The 23,284-nt window shown below is 50.3% G+C and overlaps 1 protein-coding gene across 3 annotated transcripts; it reads left to right on the top strand.

The window, feature by feature from the left end:
* The first annotated feature begins 8,044 nt into the window (after positions 1-8,044).
* Positions 8,045-21,713, top strand: LOC127038428 (peptidoglycan recognition protein 3-like). 3 transcript variants are annotated; one of them, XM_050931036.1, is made up of 6 exons: positions 8,045-8,084; positions 15,438-15,505; positions 17,617-17,713; positions 18,303-18,510; positions 19,471-19,589; positions 20,273-21,713. In XM_050931036.1, exons 3-6 carry the CDS (start codon positions 17,665-17,667, stop codon positions 20,449-20,451), a joined length of 555 nt encoding a protein of 184 aa, XP_050786993.1. In that variant the 5' UTR covers positions 8,045-8,084; positions 15,438-15,505; positions 17,617-17,664; the 3' UTR covers positions 20,452-21,713. The 3 variants fall into 3 exon arrangements, with proteins under 3 accessions (XP_050786993.1, XP_050786992.1, XP_050786991.1); XM_050931035.1 differs by lacking the exon at positions 8,045-8,084 and adding an exon at positions 8,095-8,216; XM_050931034.1 differs by lacking the exon at positions 8,045-8,084 and adding an exon at positions 8,095-8,216 and having other exon boundaries at positions 15,248-15,505.
* Positions 21,714-23,284: the final 1,571 nt, after the last annotated feature.

Below are 23,284 nucleotides of genomic sequence, written 5' to 3'. Positions count from 1 at the left end.
GGAGCGAGGACTCAGATCCTTTCGCTAGCCCACTTCACCGGGGTAGTGCAGAAGCCAGGAAAGTTCCCCACAATAGCGGGACCATTCTCCCGCTTACACACAGAACGGGACTGGGGATGGAAAAGGCTCCAGGGCCTCTTTATAATTCACTGTGGGTGAAATTCACCCTTGCGGGGGTCCAGGCCTGGGTTAAGAGGGTGCTCAGCCCTCGTGTAAGCTCTCTGCGTAGGAGTGAAGTTCCCGCAGGCTTTCCCAGACACCCTGTGCTGGAGGGCCCTGCATTCACACAGAGCATTAGGCTGTTCTCTAATACCAGCAATAGCCCCAGAAATGCAGGAGTAATTCTCCTCTCAGCCTCGTTAGCGCTTCCTGAGAAACCGCACTGTAAATAATGACCCCCCCACATCATGTAACTAATAAACAGCAACAGCCTAGGCTTAAATCGGAATATGTGATTTATCAGCAGCCATTGAATCTGTCTAGACATACAGCACTGCCCACACTCTCCCAGCAGCTGCACCCACATTCATTAGACCAGGGCTTTAATTACATGATTACGATTTATTATGCTAGCACCTAAGGCTCAGAAATCAGGAGCCTAAATACCTTCCTGGATCTGGCCCTCAGTGCTCTCTAGCTACGATTCATGCTGCTGGACACTCACTCAATGGTATGAGACAGGCCCTGCCCCAGAGAACTCACGCAATGGAGACAGCAAAGGATGGGTTATTATCTCCTTTGTACTGACAGGGAACTGAGGCACAGAGAGATCAATTGACTTGTCCGAGGTCCCACTTGGTGTCTGCGGTGGAGCTAGGATTTAACTCAGATCTCCTGACCCTCACCCCATGCCTTCCCCCCAAGAACTGCCTCCAGTCAAAAAAGCAAACAGAATGTTAGGAACCAATAGCAAAGGGATAAATAATGAAACAGAAAATATTATAGTGCCACTATCTAAATCCATGGGACGCCCACATCGTGAACACTGCCTGCAGTTCTGGCTGCCCCTTCTCAAAAAAAGCAATGTTACAATTGGAAAAGATGCAGAGAAGGGCAACAAAAATGATCAGGGGTATGGACCAGCTTCCATATGAAGAGAGGTGGAAAAGACCAGGACTGTTCATCTTTGAAAAGAGATGACTACGGGGGGATATGATAGAGGTTTATGATCACATGACTGGTATAGAGAACGTGAGTAAGGAAGTGTTATTCCCCCCTTCACAAACTAGGGGTCACCCAATGAAATTAATAGGCAGCAGGTTTCAAGCAAACAAAAAGAAATATTTCTTCACACAACCCACAGTCAACCTGTGGAACTCATTGCCAGGGGATGTTGCGAAGGCCAAAAAGTGTAACAGGGTTGAAAAGAGAAGTAGATAAGTTCGTGGAGGATCGATCCATCAATGGTTATTAGCCAAGATGGTCAGGGACGTGACCCTAAGCACTGGGTGTCCCTAAACCTCTCACTGCCAGAAGCCAGAGCTTGACAAGAGGGGATGGATCAATCAAAATTGCCTTGTTCTATTCATTCCCTCTGAAGCATCTGGCGCTAGGCACTCACAGCAGACAGGATACTGGGCCAACTGATCTGACCCAGGCTGGCCATTCTGATGTTCTTCATTTTAATGTAGTAAAACGCTAAAGGGAAACTATTCAAAAGAGAAACAGGTGAAAGAAAAGTTTTGTGGGAACACAGAACTCCATAGTGGCAAGTCCTGGTGTCTTTATAAGGATTAAAGAAGATGAATTACTATGCTTGTTATTTGCATGATTGAATCATCAAATCCTAGAAACGAAGAGCAGGAAGGGAGCTCAAGAGGTCGCCTAGTCCATCTTCCCATGCCGAGGCAGGATTAAATATACCCTAGACCATCCCTGACAGGTGTTTAGCTAACTTGTTATTAAAAACTTCCAGGGATGGGGATTCCATGACCTACCAAGGTGCCCTGTTCCAGTGCTTAGCTCGCCTTGCTGTTGGAAAGCTTTTCCTAACATCTAACCTGAATCACTCCTGCTGCAAACTAAGCTGATTTCTTTTGTCCTACCCTCATTGGACATGGAGAGTAATTGACCATTGCTGTCTTTAAAACAACCATTTAAATACTGGAAGAGTGTTATCATGTGTCAATCAACCTCCTCTTCTCTAGTCTTAGCGTGCCCCAGTTCTTTTGGCCTTTCCTCAGAGGTCATGTTTTCTAGACCTCTGATACATTTTTATCGCTCACATCTGGACTTCCCAGTTTGTTCATGTCTTTCTGGAACAGGACTCCGGCTGAGGCCTCACCAGTGGTGAGCAAAGCACAACAGTTACCTCCTGGGTCTTATGACCCTCTTGTTAATACATCCCAGCATGACATTTGTCTTTTTTGCAATAGCATCACGCTGTTGACTCATATCCAATTTGTGATTCACCATAATCCCCCAGATCCTTTTCTGCAGTACTGCTGCCCAGACGATTTCCCCCCATTTGGAATGGGTGCGTTTGATTTTTCCTTCTTAAGCGAAGGACTTCGCACTTGTTTTTATTCATTTCAGACCAATTCTCCAATTCAGCAGGATTGTTTTGAATTCTAACCCTGTCCTCCAAAGTGCTTGCAACCCCTCCCAGCATGGTGACATCTACAAATTTATAAGTATCCTCTCCACTCCAACACCCAAGTCATTAATGAGGATATTGACAAGGGACCTCCCTTGATCTATCCTCCTCATTTGACAATGAACCATTATGGAAGTACCAACTCAAGATCCAGGCCTCATTGAGAATTTTGCAAATAGATATGGAAACATTCTCCCTTCCCCAAAGAACTTATGTAGAGCGATATAGTCCTTCATCCTAACACTACTGCTGTCTCTGGAGCAACACTGATTTACACTGGCTGAGGATCTGCCTTTACAATGCAGCCCGTGCATAGAATGTTGCAGTGGTCTTAAGCATTCACCTGTGAAACTAACAAAAATATTTTTCTTTTAGTAGAGGCTAGTCTTTAAAACAAGACAAAAACAGAAGGAGAAATCACAGGCACGCTGTTAAAGTGAGTTACCTATTAGAAGTGAAGGTCTTCAGGTTTCATTGATCCATTTCCCATCTTCTGGTGTTAAGCAAAACTCCCCATTCAAATACACACATATTAGTCTGTACCACATTGTATGCATTCTATGGATGTAGCACGTACAGCCCTCTAACGGGTGCAGAATTCCCTTATCACAGTGGTCACTGTTGGGGGAATTCCAGAAAGGATTGGACTGTTATCTGGATAATGATAATATTCAGAATTATAACAGTAAGGGATGAAAAGTAATCAGTGTTGAAAGGGAAATACACCCTCATGCTTCAGAGCATAAACCAACCTCTAACTAATGGGGTCAGGAAGAAAACTTCCCTAGGAGTAGGTTAACCCATTCCTGCAACATTTCTTGCACCTTTCCCTGAAGCAGCTGGTGCTGGCCACTGACAGAGACAGGCTATCAGGAGGGATGGACCCACTGGTCTGGCATTTTCCAGATGCTGCTGATTTTGGGTGCATCTGGTTTTCAGATCCCAAAGCGAGACATTAGGCCTGGGACTGTGCTCCTCCAGTTCTAACTAAAGTCAGCAGGAGCTACAGGTGCTTAGCACCTCTAAAAATCAGGTCCTAGAAAACAGGCATTCCAAATCACTTGCCATTTTTAAAAATACCTGGCTGGAAATGCCTAGGGGCTCCAGGTGTAGCTATGCATCCATAAAAGGACCTCTCTTGGTGAGCTCTCCCCTTAAGAAATACATTCTGGCCACGACCATGCAAACCTTTTGCATCTAAAAAACTCAAAACAGTTACAATTTCCCAAGGCTGAGTGAGATGCTGCAACTGACTAGCTTTCCGACAATTCCTGTTAAGAAACTTGCCACAAAGATACCAGAAGCAACAACTCTGAAGCAAAGTCTGAGATTGCCATAAAACGGCCCCTCGCTAACCTCACTCTTGCTAAACAGGTTGCTCCAGCTGTCTTCAGAGCGGGTTTTGACATCTGAAGTGTGCTGGATGTGATTATCCCTACTGAGAGCTGAATGTGATTGCTTCCAGCCTTTGAGACAAATTGCAACCTGGTCAGGATTTGAAAGAATCCAGTAACTTTCTGGGAGGTTTGTTCTCAGCTTGCACTGCTTTCTAAAACCACATCTGAAGAACGATCAGCCCAGCTCTTTATTTCACTTTGAATGGCTTTACTCTGCCCAGGACCCTGCTTCACCTGCTTTGAGTGTCTGCATTATTTCAGAAGAAAAATAAGCTCCGAGGAGTTAATTTCATTAATAGCATATGATATAAACTCAGCAGCTCATCTGCAAGGCAGAGACTGAGATCCTGCAAAGGTTCAGGCACATGTGCAGACCCCTAACTCAACAGAGCTACTCACCTACTTTGAGTTAAGCACCTGCATAATTTAAGCATGCACATAAATCTTTGCAGAATAGGGGGTCTAAGTCATTCTGACCGGGATTGTCAAAGGAGCCTAACGGAATTAATGGGGTTTGGACACCTAAATCCTACAGGTTCCTGTGAAACTTCCACTCAAGTGGTGAAATGCCCCCTGTGCAGATCACATGTGCACCACTTAAGTGCCAGTGAGGTGCACAAGTCGTGGAACTGTCTCTTTGCACTGTAAAAGCTAAACTCTGGTCACATAACTTGTCTGCGAGTTAGGTGTCCCTGCAGAAACCAGGATGTAAAGTCACCCTCATCCCCACATGTCCGAGCTACTGCTGCAGCGTCGGGCAGTAATGGGAGCCAGATTCTCTGCTGATGCACATGGATGGAGGCCCATTGACTTCCGTGTAATTTCGTGGTTTGCACTAGCTGAGGATCTGGCCTTGTTTGTTTCAACCCACATTTCCCCCTTCTGTCTCTGCTGACAAATCATTAGTTCAGAAAACTCGAGAATGGCTCCCATGATTTTAAGAGTTGCACTCTGTGACGAAGTGGGACTGAATACTGTGTGGGGGCCTCAGCTCTGGCCGACCCTCTGTCTCCTGGCAACTAATGGCCCGGGCCTTCCCCCCCTGCAAGGGGATGCTAAAGGTGTTGGTGACAGAGACCTCCTGGCCTGGGAAAGGGACAAAGCCCAGAGAGGAGGGGCTGGAGGGAGTTGGGGAGTTTTTGGAAGCTGACTGGAAAATGGAGGGGAGCCCCGAAGAGGCAGCAGGGCTGTGGCCTCCTTGGGGCCCCAGATGGACCTAACTAAGGGGGGTCTTGTTGTCTATACTGGCAAGACCTGTTTTGGACTGTGTTCCTGTCGTCTAAATAAACCTTCTGTTTTACTGGCTGGCTGAGAGTCACGCCTGACTGCGAAGTGGGGGTGCAGGACCCGGTGGCTTCCCCAGGACCCCGCTGGGGTGGACTCGCTGTGGGAAGCACACAGAGGGGCACATGCTGAATGCGTGTGAGCTTCCTGCCCTAAAGACAGTCTGCTCCAAGGGAGAGGAGGCTTCCCGAAGTCCTGACTGGCTTGGTGGGGAGCAGTTCCAGAGCATTGCCCGGGGACTCCGTGACACACTCATATTCCACACCCTCAAAACACCCCTGCATGGCAGCCACACGTGAGCAGAAAGGATAAGGAACTTGCTCAAGGCCACACAAGAAGTTGGTATCAGAGATAACATTATGCTGAATCCCATTTCATATGGAAGTGCCTGGAGGCTAATTGCGAACAGCGTCCCATTGTGTTAGGTGCTGCACAAACATAGAACAACACAGTCCCAAAGCCTTAATCTAAACCAACGAGAGAAGGGGATAGACCGCAGGAGTGCTCTGAATTCCTATCAATCTTCCAAGGAAGCAAATCTGCCATGGTTACTGGGCATGGACTAAAAGCTGTTTTCTATCTCGGCTGATTCTATCCCGGATCACAGGCTAGTAAAGAAGCTACTTCTCAGCTTTCACACACAGCTGCTAGGGAAATGATCCTAATTTCTCCTCCCTAAAAATTTCAGAGCCCAAATTTTGTGTGTGTTTAAATTTTCCATGGAAAGTTTTTGGATTTTCATTGAAAAACTGAAAACTGATCTGCTCCCCCCGCTCCCTCAGTTCAAAATTGAAATCTATTAGTTTTTATAAACACTCCCCATTGACAAAAATGCAATTTCCCCCCCATGAACATTTCTGCCTTTTTTCCTCCAAAAAGCCCTTTTACATCCCAATTTTTTTTGGCAAAACGCCTTGCCCTCCTACCGCATAATTCTGTCTGTATGTCAAAAGGCTGCAGCTTGTATTAAGGGCATCAAGATGAAAGGGACAAGGACGAAATTCTCCACATCTCTGCTCCCCCTCCACAACAATGTCATTTACAGTGCTTTGGGGCGGCAGAAGACTGAAGCACAAGTTAAAATCCTCACTAGAGGCAGGAATCCTGCGAATAATGAGACCCACAGCATGTCCCTTTCTTTGGCAATAGCTGGAGCGCTGCCGACTTCTCATTCAGGCCCAAACTCTGAATGTGAGTTCTGGCCGTCCTTACCATGCAGCATGTGTGTTTAGCTATGTAACATGATGTGCTTTTATTTCCTAGGGCCTGCACCTTTAAATCTCAGAGGGCTCTGAGGAGACAGCACCTTGGGTTCAGCTCAGCGCAGCCTCCTGCAGACCCCACCTTTCTCATGCTCCCATAGGGATTCCCTGCGCCCTTCATCTAAGCTGAAAGGTCGGCTGGGTGGAAAGTTTGTGCCTTTTCTTGTAATGTAGAAAATCCCAGCCCTGGTAGAAAGAATTTGCTACGTGCAGCCTCTAGTGTTAGTGTGTTTAGGCTGCACACGATGGACCTGGCTTCCTCCTGAGTAGGGGAGATTACCTCAAATCAAGCACACGGGAAAGAACGACAACAGAGCAAAATATCACCTCCTCAGTACACCAGCCTGGAGTAAATGCTATCTCCATCTAAGCACAGCGCAGGCTGCTTTCTGTGAGCTTGGGGCTCCTGAGCTTCAGTGCTGCCTGACTCTCATGCTTGGAAATCAATGTCACCCTTTTGTCTGCCAGCTGTTTGTGCTCCTGGCTGGCCAGTGCTCTTTTCCTTTGCAAGTCTAGAGAGTAAAAAACCTTCCTTGATCTTTCATTCTGGGAAGAATCAAACCTGAACTAGGCTCCCCTAAGAATCTCTGCTTTGCAGCCAAAGAAAAAAGCCATTGCAGCCCTGTGGTTACTGAGATCAGAGCTGCTTTCCAGCTCCTGGCAGCCCAATGGCTTAGCCTGTTTCTGAGAAGAGCTACAGAAACACCCTTCTATGTAATGTGAATTGCCTGGCCTTATTAATCCCAATCATAACCTTAAAACCACCAGCCCAATTACATAGCCTGCAGGGATGGGCTAGAAAAAGCCACTCTCAGCAAAGCCCTGCTAAAGCAGAACCACTCCCCTGTTAGGGAGCAAACAACCAAGCTTTTATCCTCCCCTGCTGCCTGGCTCTTAACAAGATCCACCTGCTACCAGCTAAGCAGCCTGCACCTGCCTTTGACACAGCAGCTCAAGTGAGAAGTTCCATAGCACCTGGGGAGCGGCCAGGCAGCCTCACTGCTTCAGACTGATTAGCCGAGGGGGGGAGGTTTTTGGCTCTGGCTTTGCAGTGGAGTTAGCTGTGGCCTGCTCCCCCTGCCGGGTTGGCCAGCTCAGGTTCAAGGCACTGCTAGTCTGGAGTGAAGCCGTGTTGGGGTGTGGATGGGAGTCTGGTGGGGGCGATACTTGAGTGAACACTGCGAAGAGAAGCCCACTGGGGGGGGGGGTCAGGTTTTCCAAAGAGCTCAGCCCCCATGGCGATGAACCCTTTGGCAAACCCTGCCCCTGGCATGTGGCCTTCCCCCCACCCCCACGCGGGGCAGAGAGGACAGCCCGAGCCCGATACACAACCGAGGTCCTGCAGTTGGGGTGTCCAGCGCCTTCTCCCCCATTTGGCCCACTGAGGCTGTTCCCCCATGGTGTGGCCAAGGAGCAACCAGAAAGGAGAAGTTTCGGGAGGCTGACACAATCGGATGTTTGCTAATGGAACCAGACTGTTGCATCCCTACAGGACTCCCAGCGATGGAGTCGCGTTGTGTCATCCTGGGCTGTTAGACCAACATGGTGAGGAAAGAGACAATCACGCTGCCTCCTGACCCATCGGAGGCAGGCAGGGCCCCGCTGAATCAGAGCTGCTCCTGGGCTAGATCAGCGGTTATCCATCCCGGATCCTGCTCCCAATGCAGGAAAGGCAAGGTGGGGTTACACTGACCCCTGTGCAAGGTTCAAGGCCGGCTGGGCACCAGGGGCATTCACCTCCTGGGCCGGACAGTCTTTCCGCCCCTGCCTCATTCAGGGATGATGCTGGGCTGGGAGTGGGCAGCATTCGTGCCTGTGGGGTGGGAGGGCAGAGGAGCTGTGCCAAGGGGAGGGGGGGAGATGCACTCAGTTGTCCCCTCTCCAGTCTGCTCTGTGCCATGCATGCTTTGTTCTTCACTGTCCCCTGCTGCAGCGGGAGCCTCCCCACCATTCCTGCCCGGGACCTAGTACCGGGGGTTGCACTGGCATAATCCCAGGGCTGAACCTACGCCCAGTATCTCATTTGCCATGGGAGGAGCTCGGTCCTGCACCCTTTGCTCGGTGTAACTCGCCCTGAGATTTGCAGATTGGCCGTTATCTCCCGTGCTGGGCTGGAGGGGTGTTCCCAGCGCTGCTGGGGCACTGGGCAGTGTGCACAGGGATTACATCTCTTGCACCACTGCCCCAGGGGACTGTCCAAACGAGGCCTCGTTAAAACCTGACCGTCCACATTCTGGTGGCTCAGCATTCCTCAGTGGGGCCCAGGACCCCCGAGGAGGGGCAAGAAGGGGCCTGCCGAATCTAGAAGGGTGAGGAATGCTGCACGGCGGGTTTGAAATAACTGCTTCCCGAATTAGACATGGTTTCAGCAAAGGTGAATCTTTCCAGGAATGCGGGCCGGCTTCGTTTAATTTCTTATGGGGCTCCACCTTCCCCAGACTAGCTGCACCCTCACAGTGCTTAATGAATCTAGCCTCACAACCTCCCCAGGGGACTCTATCTCACAGGAAACTGAGGCCCAGCAAGATGGAGTGATTTGCCTGTGACAGGTTTGGGCATAGAACCTGGTGTCCACAGACCGAGGCCAACACCTTACCCACAAGACCACCCCCCTGCCCTAGGCAGGGGCTTTGGCAGGCACGCCAGTACCTTTATGTTGTCAGTCTGAGGAGCAGGCCTGATGCACAGCAAGATCCACTCACTAGCGTAAGGGAGCTACGCTCTGGAACAGGAGACCAGGGGGCAGAATCCCCATCACTGGAGGTTTTTTAGGATGGGTTGGACAGTCCCCTGTCAGAGCTGATCTAGGTTGATTGGCTTGGCCAGCAAACCTCTCGAGGTCCCTTCCAGCCCCACAGGGCGCCAGTTCTGTAACGGCACGGAGTAGACTTTGCCACCTTGAAAGCAACAAGACAAGGGACCTACCAGTCCTGCGACCTTGTATGGCCACCGACTTGCACCAGACAGTTACTCCTCAGGGTGCTGACAACCCAGAACTCCTCGCTCGCAGGGAACACCCCTAAAGCTTTGGGCCTGGGTTTCAAAGGTGTGCTAGGCACCCACTGCTCCGAGTGCCGGCTCCTGAGCGCCTCCGAAAAGTCAGGCCCCTGCAGATTAGGTTCAGAGAAGCAACAAAATGCTCCATGCTTTGGAAGCCTTCCCCTCCCCACCCCAGCCATTTCCCCTCCCTTGCAACTCTGCTTTGCTGCAGCAGGCCTGGAGGGGGTTAATTCTTTGGGCAGGTGGGGAGACGCACACAGCCCTGTTACCTCCACCTCCTCTAGTGCGAGTCCCCTGTTTGGATGCTTGGTTAGCCCCTGGAAGAAGATACCTCAGTACGGGAGCGGGGTGGAAGACCACCCCCTAGATAAGGTAGATCGGGGTATGTGTGTGTGTTGGGGGGGAAGACAAGGGGGAATGAGGGGAGAACATCAGGGTCATGTTGGTGCCCTCCCCAGAGGATGCAGACACCTTTAGATGTACACGCACCCTCTAGTTCAATTACAAAGGATCAGGCTCCGTGTCGGGATACCTGGGTCAGTTCTGTGCCTTATCTGATGCAGGAGGTTGGAATGGACAGTTCCACTGGGCTGGGAATCGAGGGGGCCTGATTCTCAGCTGGGATAAGTTGATGTAGCCCCATGGATGTCACTGATAGGGGCTTAGACCCGATGGCCCTTGCGGTCCCTTCTAACCCTGTGATTCTGTGATTTCCCCTGGGCCTCAAGAATCCATCGAAACACACATGCCCAGAGGGCCCAGCTTTGCAGTGATCAGCCTGGCTTACCTGAGAGAGCGCGAGCGTGTTCTGGGATGCAGGAGTGTCGCAATGGGGAGTGGCAAATACCATGCTAGAACCAGAATGAGCCTTCGAGGGAAGCGTATTGTGGATTGTGCCGGTACTTAGGAGCCCAGTTATTAGACAATCCGTTTGTCATGCCAAGGAGCAGGCAGCCTGGATTTAGCAAGAACAGATCAGCCCACGCCTGCCTACATTTGCTCCTTTGACAGGGTGACCGGCCTAGGGGAAGCTGTAGACATGGATTTCTGTCAGGCTTTTGTCACTGTCTGACATGGCATAAGATGCATGAACTTCATGGGGTGAAGGAGGTGCACAGGTGTCAGAAGAGCACCTGGCCCTGCAGGTACATCTGGAGCCCAGGAGCTGACGAGTGTCAGGGGAAAGGCCGGCTGGCTGCATGCATCCACCCCGAGGTAACTTTCAGCTTTCAGCCTATTCTAAACTCCTCCTCGTGTAGCCTCCACCCCATCACCGTCACTGCTCTGGCCACTCCGGGCTTCCGATCTGAGGTGAACAGCGCGCCAGGGACCCAAATCTGCTACCTGGTTCCAGCCCTTGGGGCAGGATGTGTGTATGTGGGGGATTAGCTTTGGCCCAAGGCCCTGCCTGGCTCCTCGGGTCAGTTAGAGCAGCCTTAATGCTGATCTAAGTTGTGCGCTGGTTCTCCCAGGCCACAGCTCTGATCCCATCCCCAGGCCAGTGGCAGTGAGCAGGGTGGGCTGCTGAGGCCCCCTGCCCAAGGGAGGTTCCAGCCACTTTAAGGCTCTTTTTTCCTGCCGCAGTGGCTTACAGGGGGTGCAACTCAGAATCAGGCCCTTGTTGTGTCTTGTCACCATTCTTGCTTCCTTCAGTGCAGAGTAGAAAAGGGCTGAGCCCCTCCCCCACCGGCCTACATGGCAGCAGAACAACACACGCACACACGTCCCTTAGCGGGAAGCTGATGAAATTAGCAGATGATAAAAATAAACACCAGGAGATGAGTCTTTTACACACTGCGCAATTATCCCGTGAAGTTAATTGCCACAGGGGACCATCGAGAAGTGTTGCCTCGCCCCATTCGGAACTGGATTTGATGTCCATCAGAATCATGAGACCAGCATCTGCTGGAATAAAAAATGTGGGTCACCAGCCCTCATGCTTCAGGGCATGAACAGCGATCCAGGTAGGGTCAGGAAGGCACTCTCCTCCTTCACTCCATGCTATGGGAGTGCACAGCTGTGGAGGGAAGGGTGGTTCTGTGGTTAAGGTCACAGACCTGAGCCTCAGAGCAGCTGGTTTTTACACCTGGCTTTGGTTTTCTGTGCTGCTTCTGAGCAAGTCACTTTAATGGCTCCATGCCTCAGTTTCCCCACCTATAAAATGGGCCTTATAACAGTGCCATGGCTTGCCAGGGTGTCATAAAGCCTCAGTTGTCAGTCAGGGGGTGTGCAGCGTGGATGCGAACATGGATTCAGATTTTTCACAACCTTCAGTGGTGTTTGGATCAGGTCAATAAATCACAGAGACCCCAGGCCCACCTCACCACTGCCTGATAAGGTTTCACTCCTGCTTTGACTGTGTGAGGTGCTGGGCTCAGAGAGTCAGACCTGCCATCGCCTTTCCCTGCCTATGGCAATGGAGGGCCCAATCCTGCAGGGTGCTGAGTGCCTTGAAGTCAGTAGGGCTGCAGTGTGTTCAGCCCTGGGCAGAACTGGGCCACAAGCTCCTTGTGTGGTTCTGAGAGGTCCCTCCAAGGGTAGAAAAGGATGCATAGTGTGGCCTTTCAGAGCGTGAGTTTCATCTCACTTGCATGGGTGCAAATCAGGCCTGCGACATCCCCAGTGCAGGCAAAGGGCCAAATTCTACTCTCATTTACATCATTATAAATCTAGAATAACCCCACTGACTTAAGCAGAGTGACTCTGGAGTGACACCACTGCCACTGGGAGCAGGTGCTGGCCCCTGGTCTTTGGGTCAGGCGCTGAGCTGGTGTAACTCGACGCCATGCTGCTCAACCCTGGGCGAAGCAATGCTGCCATCCACTCCTCCACTCTGCCATGAAGGTGCTGGACCACGCTGGCCTGCAAGGAGTTCGCCAGTTCCTCCTCAATGGGTCGTTTGAGCTCTTTTCCTGGAGAGTGTCAGAATGCCCCTGCGGCACTGAGCTCTGGGGGCACCCAGGGCTGGTCCTTCGCTTGCCACATCATTGCTGCTGTCTCTGCTTAGCCTGAAGCCAACGCACATACCAACCCCTGCCCCAAACCCAAACGATTGTCCTCCCTAATAGATGTGGTCAGGACACCAGTCCCGTCCTAAGAACATAAGAATGGCCATAGTAGGTCAGACCAAAGGTCCATCCAGCCCAGTATCCTGTCTACCGACAGTGGCCAATGCCAAGTGCCCCAGAGGGAGTGAACCTAACAGGCAATGATCAAGTGATCTCTCTCCTGCCATCCATCTCCACCCCCTGGCAAACAGAGGCCAGGGACACCATTCCTTACCCAGCCTGGCTAACAGCCATTTATGGACTTAACCACCATGAATTTATCCAGTTCTCTTTTAGGATCTGATTTGTCTTCATCCACTTACTCAAACAATGGAGAAACTGTCCCAAGATGGACGCAGAACAAGCGAGTTACAAGACATTTCTAGGCAAACAGGAGACACCCCCTGATTTTGACACCATGGCAAATCGGAATTGCCTCCTGCGTGCGTCTCGGTTAGCTCTGTAGCATGTTCCTATTGTACGAGTTTCAAGCCAACAGTATCCTTAACAAGTACAAAGAAAAGCACTCTTCAGAAATAACCCCTTCCTGGGCCCTGTGCCACGGGAATCCTTCTGGGAACAATCCCACGCTCACCGCCCTGGGGTCTTTTCCCACATTATTTGAAAAATGAACTCACGGCTGCTGCACGGTGCTGGCGGTCTGGCCCTGGAGTCTGAAGGCCTCTGTTTATCCACCGTGCAGGACCAGGCCAGGCCCCCTTGGTGAATGCTTCCCTTAAACTGTCTCTCACCACTGGCGATGTCTACACAGCACACTCAGGCCATGCTCTGACTCTGGTTTGAGCCCAAGTCCCACTTCTGTCCAAACACAAATCAGTCTTGGGTCAGCGAGGACTCAGGAGCCAGGGTCCTTGGACCTGCTAGGGGGTGGGTCAGATCCCGAGCCTGGTTGTGATTGGAGTCCGAGCCCTGTCACTCGGCAGGGTGGACACAACTGAAGTGTAGATCTGAGTCAAGAGGGCTGCGCGGTGGTGTGGACACATCAGCACAGACCTGGGTCCAGCAATTGGACTCCCTCTGGGTTCCCCTGGTCCGCACCAGTTCGAAGTCAGCACAGGGCAGGTGCTTGAGTGTGGGTTTAGAAACACCCTGTCCACAGGTTCAGTGTGCTGGGTAGACATACCATTAACAGCCTGTGGATTATTATACAGTCCCCCTCTTTCTCCTCCTTCTGCCTTTATTACTGTTGTGGGAAGTGCCGCTTTTAATGAATTATCCAATTGCCACTGACAAGAATATGACTGCAAGGGGAGAAAACGTTACTGGAGACACAGCTGCTGTTTCGGCCTAGGCCCCAGCCCTGGCTCCGAGTCCAGGTGGTACGAACGGGACGGGACTGGCGCAGGACAGACTTGGGGGTGGGTGGTGCCAGCCTGTTGGGGAAGGCAACTAATGTAAGTTTCCGCTGCCGCCTGGTGGTGAAACGCAGCCATGGCTGGGCTTGGCAGAGGGCCTCTGTCTATAGCTTTGCCACGGGACCTGATGCGCTGAGCGCAGCGTGACTCATAAGGGAAATGTTAACGCTTCTCACTTGTGCCGGTCCTTTGATCAGGGCCCATAGGTCGTATCCCGAGCCCTTTGGGCCTCCCTTACACAAGAGCCCAATGTAGGTGACCAGAGAGCAAGTGTGAAAAATTGGGGTGGGGAAGGGGGAAATAGGATCCTATATAAGACAAACTCCCTAATACTAGGACGGTCCCTATCATATCGGGATGTCGGGCCACCTGAGCCCAATGGTGCCCTCTCTGTCCTTGAGCAGGAAGAGCCAGATCCCACCAGCGGAGGAGTCGCCCTGCCTCCAGGAACCCGCCTGTGCTAACTCTCCTGGTGTCACCTATGTTAACCCCTTCCTGGCTGCCAGTGCTGAGGAAAGGGGGGTGTGGCCAGGGCACCCCTGCGCCTCAGTGATCTCTGGCTATGTTAGTGGGCAATCAGTGCAGTTTAGAGCAGCCCTCAGACTGCTGTGTTCTGTACCAAGAGACTGGCCGGGGGCCGAGCTGGTGGGATCAGGGAGCGGCTTAAAGCTCCGCGGTCTGGCAGGAGGAGTGGCTCAGGCAGATCAGTGTAGCTGGGAGGGTGATGGGCCCTGCCAGCCTCTTGCCACAACGGGTCCTGTTGCTGGCTCAGCGAACCAGGAATCAACCCTGGAGTCCTTTACTCTGGGCTATCACCCGGAACCAAGCTCAGAGCTAGATTTGTGACTGTATTCCTGCAAACCTCTAAAATGGGGATTCTCCGGAAGGAGGCAGTGATAGGAACCTTAATTAACGATGGGCCGAGCCCCCACTCGGCTGCGTTACCTTGGCCAAAATGGATGAAATGTGTGGAGAATCTCAAATCTTTGGAAAGTGCAGTTGGGTAAAAGTGACTGTATCTGGGGGTGTTTCCAAAGACCAATTGCACTAAGAGGCTTATGAAGATCCAGAGACCATAAGAATTTCTTTGTTTCCTGAAGCTATCGAATCTCTCAGTGTTTTCTTACACTCCCTCATGAATGCTTTTATTGAGCAGGCAAAATAACAGAATTTTTCTTCTCGTTTTTGAAGGAGTTTTTCTCATAAAAGCTTCCCAAATATCCCATTTTTTCAAGGATAAATATAGCTCCTTGCACTGACTGGCATTTCATTGTTTCTGTTCGAGACAGAAACCCCCTTCTGTCCTTCGTTCCGTGACATCATGGTCCATGCTCATAGCAAAGCCGGTGTTTTGAAACGTGTGCACTTGCCAGCTCTCACCCTTTTCTCTTGAATCACAACGCACAATTTCCCGGCCAAGAGACTTTTTCCTTCCAGTGCTGTTTCAACATCTCTTGTCTCCCTCACGTCCACAGCCAATAAAAAGAGACACGTCCCTCTGTGCCTGCAGAACGAAGACTCGGGGAGTTCCAGCGAGACCCAGGTAAATACTAGATGCTTTTTCGCTGCTCCCTTGCTCTTGGTTTTGCTTTGGCATTTCCACCCCACCCGTTCTGTCCAAGCCTCAGGGCTGCTGTTGCAAGTGATGGAGCGGTTCAGACTGCAGCGGGCAGGGGCTCCTGTGGAATATCTGTGTAATAACCCATGCCAGAGGGAGGCCTCTGTCCCCTCTAGTGGCCGGTGCGTGTAAGAACTCAGGAGCCAGCGAAGCTGCAGTGTCTCATGCTTTGAACTCTGCCGGTCACAAGGGCTCATTCCCTGCTGTCCGCCCAAGTACAGCTGGTTACAATTGCGCCAGCCACTGAGTCCTCTGTCTACCTTGCTGAGAGTCAGAAAGTTGCTGCAGGTGTTTAAGAACATGGGGAAGGCCCGAATTTCTGGGGACTCGAGCCCCTGGGAGACAGGGTCATCTCCCCACTGCAAACTCCTCTGGCTGCCTATTTACTCTGGGCTTCAGGATTTTATCTGGGGTGCTGCAACCCCCCTAGAACACAGGCTCATGCCCTGTAAGTGTCAGACTGCTGGCCGGGTCTCGAGGCGAGAACGCTGCTCTGGAGGACTGGAACTGGTGTTTGAACCGAGGCAGAGTCTCCTGAGAACAGGGGTAGAACTGGGCCAGAATGTTCTGAAAATTTTTTTGGGGTTATAAAATGCCGATTGGTTGACATGGAAGCCCCCGGCCGGTAACTTTATCACTGGCAGTGCAGTGGGGCTAAGGCAGCTTTGGGGTGTGTCTCCACGTGCTGCCCCCACCCCGAGCACCGACTCCGCAGCTCCCATTGGCCGCAGTTCCCAGGCGCTGCAGGGGCGGTGCCTGTGGGCAGTGGCTTGTGGAGACCCCCCCGGCTCCCTGCCTAGGTGCTGCTACCAGAGGGGTGTGTGGGTTGCTTTCAGGAGCTGGCTAGGAAGGAGAGTGCAATGGTTAGAGGGGAAGCCTAGGACTCAGGGGACCCTAGTCCAGCTCCCTGCTCTGACACAGATTTACTGCATGACCTGGAGCAAGTCACTTAGTCTTTCTGGGCCTCACCTCCTCTTCTGGGCAATGGAGTTAACAGCCCTGTCCAGCCTCACAACGGGGGCGGGGGGAAGGATAAACGCATTACAAATAGCAGGGTGCTGCCATGCCATGGTAACGACTGGGTGGGGAGTGCCTGAGTCACCAGCAGGAAAGAATGAAATAAGGCAGGGCTGGAAGGATGAGCCAGAGAATCAGGAAGTTGGGCCCCGCTGAACACAAACAACTCTGACATTTTGCAAATTTCCCCCAAATTGTTTTTCTAATGTTTTTGGCGGGCTGTTGAAAGCTCCGAAGTCAAGGAGGTGTCGCAATGCGGAGCTGAGAACCCCTAAATACCTTTATAAAGCAGGGCCCAAGGGCAGGAACTGTGTTTTCCTATGGGTTTGACCAGCTCCTAGCACAGCAGGTTCCTGATGATAGCTGGAGAGCCTGTGGGTGCTACCATAATACCAGTAATAACTAGCATTCCAAACTGTGTCCTGGTGCGTTCTCAGCATCCTGCCAAGCCAGATTGAAGAGATGTTTGTTTCCACCGTAATGGAGGTGAGCATGTGGGTTGGTTGCTTGCCCACAGGAAGACTGTTGGGTTGATAGAGTTGTTTTCTTCTCTAGCCCTAGGAATATACCTAGGTCCTGTTTCCATGAATATTTGTCATGTCTTATGTCTTTGGACGCCTGTAGGTACCTCTGGTCCATACAGCGAATCACAAACATCAGCATTATTATCACTAGCTATAATCTCACTTGCATTGGCTTGGGAACTCGGGGAAATTCTCCCAGAGGGCAGAAAGTCGTTGCATCACTCAAGCCCTGTTTGGAAGGTGGAATTGGAGCCTGGGCCTTGAGCTGCCTCTCCATGCACACCCGAATTCTAGGTTACGATCAGGGGCGAAACACAAGAGGAGGAAATCCATCCCTGGTGTAACTCCGCTGATGTCCATCCAGCCATGCCGCTGACAACATGGCTCTGTGTTTTAGACTTCATCGTTTGTCAGTTTCTTTCCCTGCATTGATTTTGCCCCTTGGAGCACTGGACATTTTTTTCTCTTGGTGTAAAGTACAATTTTTGTTCCCAGGTCCTTGTCGTGCTTCTTGCTTGGAGATTTTAATGAAGGCTCTACAGGATGCTCAGGCTGGCTGTGTTCCTCTGTGCTCTGTGTGCTGTCTCATGGGGTGAGTCCAGGGTTTATCCTACCCACAGTTCTTTCAGTTACTTGTCGTGGGCAGGCAGAGCGTTGGAGTGGGAGCCAGCAGAAGAAGTGTGTTCTGTTCTTGTCTCTACCGGTTTCTCGGTGTTTGACCGAGACCAAGTCACTTCACTGCCCTCAGGTTCTCCTCATCTAAAGCAAGAAAGGTAATGTAGCAATGCAGGTCTGGTCAGCCGGGAACGTGGCACAAAGTTATACAAAGGAGAAGCTGCCCAGAATGTAGCAATTAGGAAGGCTGTTAGGGGTGTCTTGAACTTTTTGGTAGCGACAATCACTGAAATGTCAGTAATTTATAGCGGGGTTTTATGTCAGGAAATTGGAGGAAGCAAAGGAACCTGCAAGACTGAATCCCAAGAATTGGTACTTGAGCCACTCAGCATTTACACATGGGTTCCACATAGAGGCCTCGAGACAGGATTATCCAGTGGACATCGAAACTATCTGGCTACAGCGTGCCAGGGTGTTCAGAGAGCCCTAGCAGCCCAGGCAGTGACGCAGCCTGAGGCTGATGGCGGCCGCATCCCTTTGGTTCATCTTTCTCTCTCTCCCTCCAGGGTTTCTCTGCCTTCACTTTGTCACCCCAGGCAAATGGGGCGGCCGACCCGCCAACTGCTCTTCGCCTCTCAAGGCAGTGCAGACTAGATACGTCATTATCCTCCACACGGCCGGCAGCAGCTGCAAAACGGGTGCTGAATGCAACCAGCAGATGGTGAATATTCAGCATTACCACATGAACAAGGGCTGGTGCAACATTGCCTACAAGTAAGAGGCAAAAGCACATTCTCTGGGCCCCGATCCAGGGGCAACGTATGCACGTGCACTAGCATCAAGCGATTACTCACGTGCATGAAGTCACCCACAGGCTTAAAGCCTTTGCAGGATCAGGCTCTAAGATAGTGCCTATTCGCATGTGCTCAGTAGTGTAGCTAACGCACATAACCAGTTTCATGCGGTAGCTCTTGCTTTTCACTCAGGCTGATTCTGGTCAAGAGTTGAAGAAAAAGCAGGAGAAATCTGAATAACATAAGCCAATGTTTTCAAATCTGAAAGCCTAGAATTAGGCATCTCAGTCCATGTTTAGGCAGCTAAATAAGCTACTGGTCTTATTTTTTTTAACTAATCACCATGAATCTATAACAAAGGAGTCAACCCATTTAAGGTTTTTGTTATTTAACAAAAGCTTTGGAGCTACCCTCAAGAATAAAGGTTCCTCCCTCCCATCCAGAAAACACTTGCAAAGAAAATGAATGTTGCACCCTGCAGAGCTGGGGAATGCAAACAAACAATTAGTGGGACTTATCCAACTTTTTTAAATTTTTTGTTGACATTTCAGAATTTCAAAAATAGTGTCAGAATATCTCAACTGTCAGCAAAATTCCCAGCAGCGCTAGGGTAGGTAGAAAATCCCCCCCGCATTTTGATGAAAATGATGATGTTTCTATTCACAAAATGTTCAGAAACTTTCGCCTGGCTCTGCTTTTCCGATCCTTACCCGCAAATCTGCCTGTGCTGTGTATTTAAGCTGAGACATTCCAAACCTGCTTTTGCTGTTTGGATCCCAGTATAGCAGGGTGACAGGTGGCGGCGGGATACAGGTACAATTCTGGTTAAAACGAATGGCAGTTAGAGTCTGGTTCTCTAGGCAGCCTTAGGGTAGAAACCTCAGCTGTAGAACTGATGGCAGATTTTGGATTAGAAACATTTCCTTTCCCAACCCTGCAGCTTCCTAATTGGTGAGGATGGGAAGGTGTATGAAGGCAGAGGCTGGAATACAGAAGGCGCCCACACTTATGGTTACAATGACATCTCTCTGGGCATAGCCTTTATTGGCGACTTTACAGGTAAGCAACTTTCTTGGCTCCCATTTTCCCCTGGCTCTGAGACTCAGCGATAGGGGTCACTGCAAAAGTTGGATGCTCCCAGTGGCTATGGAGATTTTGTTGAATCGATCTGGGCATTTTACAGGAATTGATGGGAGGCCAGGGCAGAGCTTTTGATCTGAGGATCTCCCAGCCATAGGTCAAGTTCAGCCCCATGCTGGGAGACAGCATCAGGCCTAACGCATGAGAGGTGAACTCCACCCATTGTGCAAGGTGCTGTACAAACACAGAGAGCCACAAGCCAAAAGGGACAGTACATCGCTGGGGTGAGGGCAGCTTTCTTAACGGCACCAGGATATCTGCCTGTTTGGTCCCTTCTGTCAGCCTGGCGCGTGTCCTGCACTCCAGACCTCCTCCCCATGACCCACCCATAGCCCTCTGCATCACTTGTGGGGGGTGGGTGAGTGGGATGGAGAGCTGGCTGGTGATTACACTTCTGATATTTCACTGGCCTCTTGGTGAAGTGAACCCAAGCTGATGCGCAGCAGCCTTGCGTAGGTCTCCACGGTCCATCTTCCCCATCTCCCTTCTGGGCACCTGCTCAGAAAAAATTATATTGATTCCTGGGGTCTGTCCCGAGTCCCTGCCCAGGAGGTGAAGCCAGGCAGGTTCTCTGAGCCAAATCCCTTCCTGGTCTCTTTCAGGAAGGTCTCCCAATGCAGCGGCCTGGAAAGCTTTGAAGCACCTGCTCCACTTCGCTGTTGAGAATGGCTACTTGTCTTCTGACTATCTCCTCATGGCTCACGGGGACATCAGCAATACCATTTCTCCTGGGCAGCCCATCCGTGAGGTCCTCAAGACGTGGCCGCATTATAAACACTGAGTGCCACCAGCCTGGTGAAGGATGCATGTGTGTGTTGAAAGCCAAGGATGCTGGCCGAGGAATCTGGCTCTTTTCATGTGCTTAGTGTATATATAGAAAGATAGTTTGACTCTTAAATGTTTCGGGTTGGATTCTCAGCCCCAGTTCTGTCTGCTGAGCAATGCACGGGGGAAGCAATGTGGCTGCATGCAGCCAGTTGAGAGTCCCCCCTGTTGAAATTCTGACCTGGTGTCAGACAACAGAGCAAATTCTTTTGCTGACTGCTCAGGCACCTGAAACCCATTGATTTCAATGTGTTTTAGGCACCTTGTTCCTTTTGAAAATCCTCCTAGGTACCTAAATACTTTAAAAATCTAGCCCTTAGAGACCAGAGCCAGCTGCGGTTAATTAGAGCAGCCCCTAGTTTGCTCTAATTTATGTCAAGGCTGGGTCTGGGACAGCCTGAGAATTGAAGGGAGATAACTTGCTCCTGACTGTCCTTGCCACCTTGCACCAAGCGTACCTTGCTGCAGGGGAGAAAGTGGCCTCACTCCCCTGCAAAGGTTTTACAGTAGAACGAACCTCAGAGTTACAAACACCAGAGTTATGAATTCATCAGTTACCCACACACCTCAGCTGGAACTAGAAGGACGCAATCACAGTACTGAATTAAACATAAACTACTAAAAAAATAAAGGGAAAGTAGCATTTCAAAGCATCTTCTGCATAGCAAAGTTTCTAAGCTGTGTTAAGTCAATGTGCAGTTGCAAAGTTTTGAAAGAGCAGCCAGAACGTTTTGCTCAGAGTGACGAACAGGCTCCATGCCCGAGGTGATCGTGACTCTGATGTTCTCCCGTATTTGGTTCTGTAGCTAATCCGTGAAGTCAGCAGCCTCTTGTCCTCACTGGCCTCCAGAAGTCCATCCCCGTAAAACCCTGACCACATCCCTGCTCCCTGCACGAATGCTTCAGCTCTAATGAACGTAGGGTGACCAGATGTCCCGATTGTATAGGGACAGTCCTGATATTTGGAGCTTTGTCTTATATAGGCTCCTATTACCCCCAGATCCCTGTCCTAATTTTTCACACTTGCTACCTCATCACCCTAAATCAGGGGTCGGCAACCTTTCAGAAGTGCTGTGGTGAGTCTCCATTTATTCACTCTAATGTAAGATTTCGTGTGCCAGTAATACATTTTAACGTTTTTAGAAGGTCTTTTTCGCTAAGTCTATAATATATAACTAAAGTGTTGTTGTATGTAAAGTAAATAGGGTTTTCTAAATGTTTCAGAAACTTCATTTAAAATTAAATTAAAATGCAGAGTCCTCTGGAGCGGTGGCCAGGACCCGGGCAGCGTGAGTGCCACTGAAAATCAGCTCACGTGCCGCCTTCGGCCCATGTGCCATAGGTTGCCTCCCCTGCCCTAAATGAAACGTGCCTGAATTCTGGCTGGGCAGCGAGGAGAGAGGGAAGAGGGGGTGGAATCCAAACCTGGATCTGAAGTTTGCAAAAAGCGCGCCTGTGGTCACAATAAGCCAACCATCAAGATGGAAACACCTCCAAAATCTGGGGCAGTGCCCCCCACCAGCCAACATTTTCTCACCTCATCAATTCTTGCCGTGCCATTGCAGGGGGCTTGGGCACTGCAGGAACCGTGGTCTCTCCTGTTCTCTGCCTTGGGGGCCCACAGTTTAGTTCTCTGAGGACTGAAATTACAGCAGTGCAGGGCTGGATGGAACCTCAGAAAGTCATTAAATCCAGCCCCCGTGCTGAGGCAGGACCAAGTAAGCCTAGACCATCCCAGACAGGGGCTTGTCCAACCTGGTCTTAAAAACCTCCAGTGGTGTGTTGAGCCAACTGAAATTTGGGCTTCATAGGGGGCATCTGGGTGAAATATAACAGTCTGTGATATACAGGAGGGCCAGGCTAGACGATCTGGCCTTAAATTTTATGAAACTATGAACAAATACAATAATAATAATAATAATAATAAAAAATAAGATTAAAAATGAAGCCACTAGCCACATTGTATTAGTAGGTTACCAGGATATGCCTTGGGCATCCAAAAGGCTGTTGACTGAGTATCAACGACGGCTGGGTGAAATTTTTAGGCCAAAACTTCTTTTGGCGAGAAGGACATGATCAGCGAGCATGAAACGTTCCACAGCTTGGCGTCAGTTTCATTGACTTGTTCATTTTTTGGGGGGAAAAACCAAACCCCAAATTTCTGAAAAAAATCGAAACATTTTGTTTCAAAATGGAAACAAGCATCAAAAACTGGTCAAAATCAAAACAAAAATGTTTTTTTCATCCTCAAATTCTCTCCCCCCGCCCCCAGCTTTGCGATTTTCCAGAAATTTCGAACATTTTCGGTTTTGGTGTGACCCAAAGCAATGTTTTCCCCCTCACTTTTTGAGATTGCCAACAAACTGGAAAGCCCATTATTCACCCCGCTCTAGCCTTGACAGCTCAGTAAGTTTACTTTTGCTGTTATGGCTCCACTAAAAGCTCCTGCCCACAAGCAAAGTGCAGAGGTAGGCAAATCAGCATGGATCTGCTGGCACAGCTATGCCCAGCTCTGCCAACCCCCTACGGTCAAGAATCATGAGTCGGGCCCTAAAACAATCTCAAGATTGGCTTAATAAATCACGAGATTTAAGAACTACTAATAAAATCTTGGGTGATTTATATTCCTGTTCTGGTTTTCAAGCCACAGTTTCCAGTTGTGCTCTGCAGCCCTGAAGAGAGAAGCTTACTTCTTAAAAAAAATAAAAGCTGAGATTCTTTTGTCATTACTTGACTCCAGGATCTGGGTGTGACCTTTTGGTGACTCTGAGTCACTTGTTCCCCCTGCT

Source organism: Gopherus flavomarginatus, chromosome 20 (assembly GCF_025201925.1).
Source record: "Gopherus flavomarginatus isolate rGopFla2 chromosome 20, rGopFla2.mat.asm, whole genome shotgun sequence".
NCBI lineage: Eukaryota > Metazoa > Chordata > Testudines > Testudinidae > Gopherus > Gopherus flavomarginatus.
Note: the sequence above shows the minus strand (reverse complement) of the source record. Positions and strands in the feature narration are given on the sequence as shown.

Coding starts and splice junctions, on each gene's coding strand:
- LOC127038428 (XM_050931036.1), top strand. CDS start 17,665: ATGCTCAGGCTGGCTGTGTTCCTCTGTGCTCTGTGTGCTGTCTCATGG. Junction 18,511..19,470: donor TGGTGCAACATTGCCTACAA/GTAAGAGGCAAA, acceptor CCAACCCTGCAG/CTTCCTAATTGGTGAGGATG. Junction 19,590..20,272: donor CTTTATTGGCGACTTTACAG/GTAAGCAACTTT, acceptor GGTCTCTTTCAG/GAAGGTCTCCCAATGCAGCG.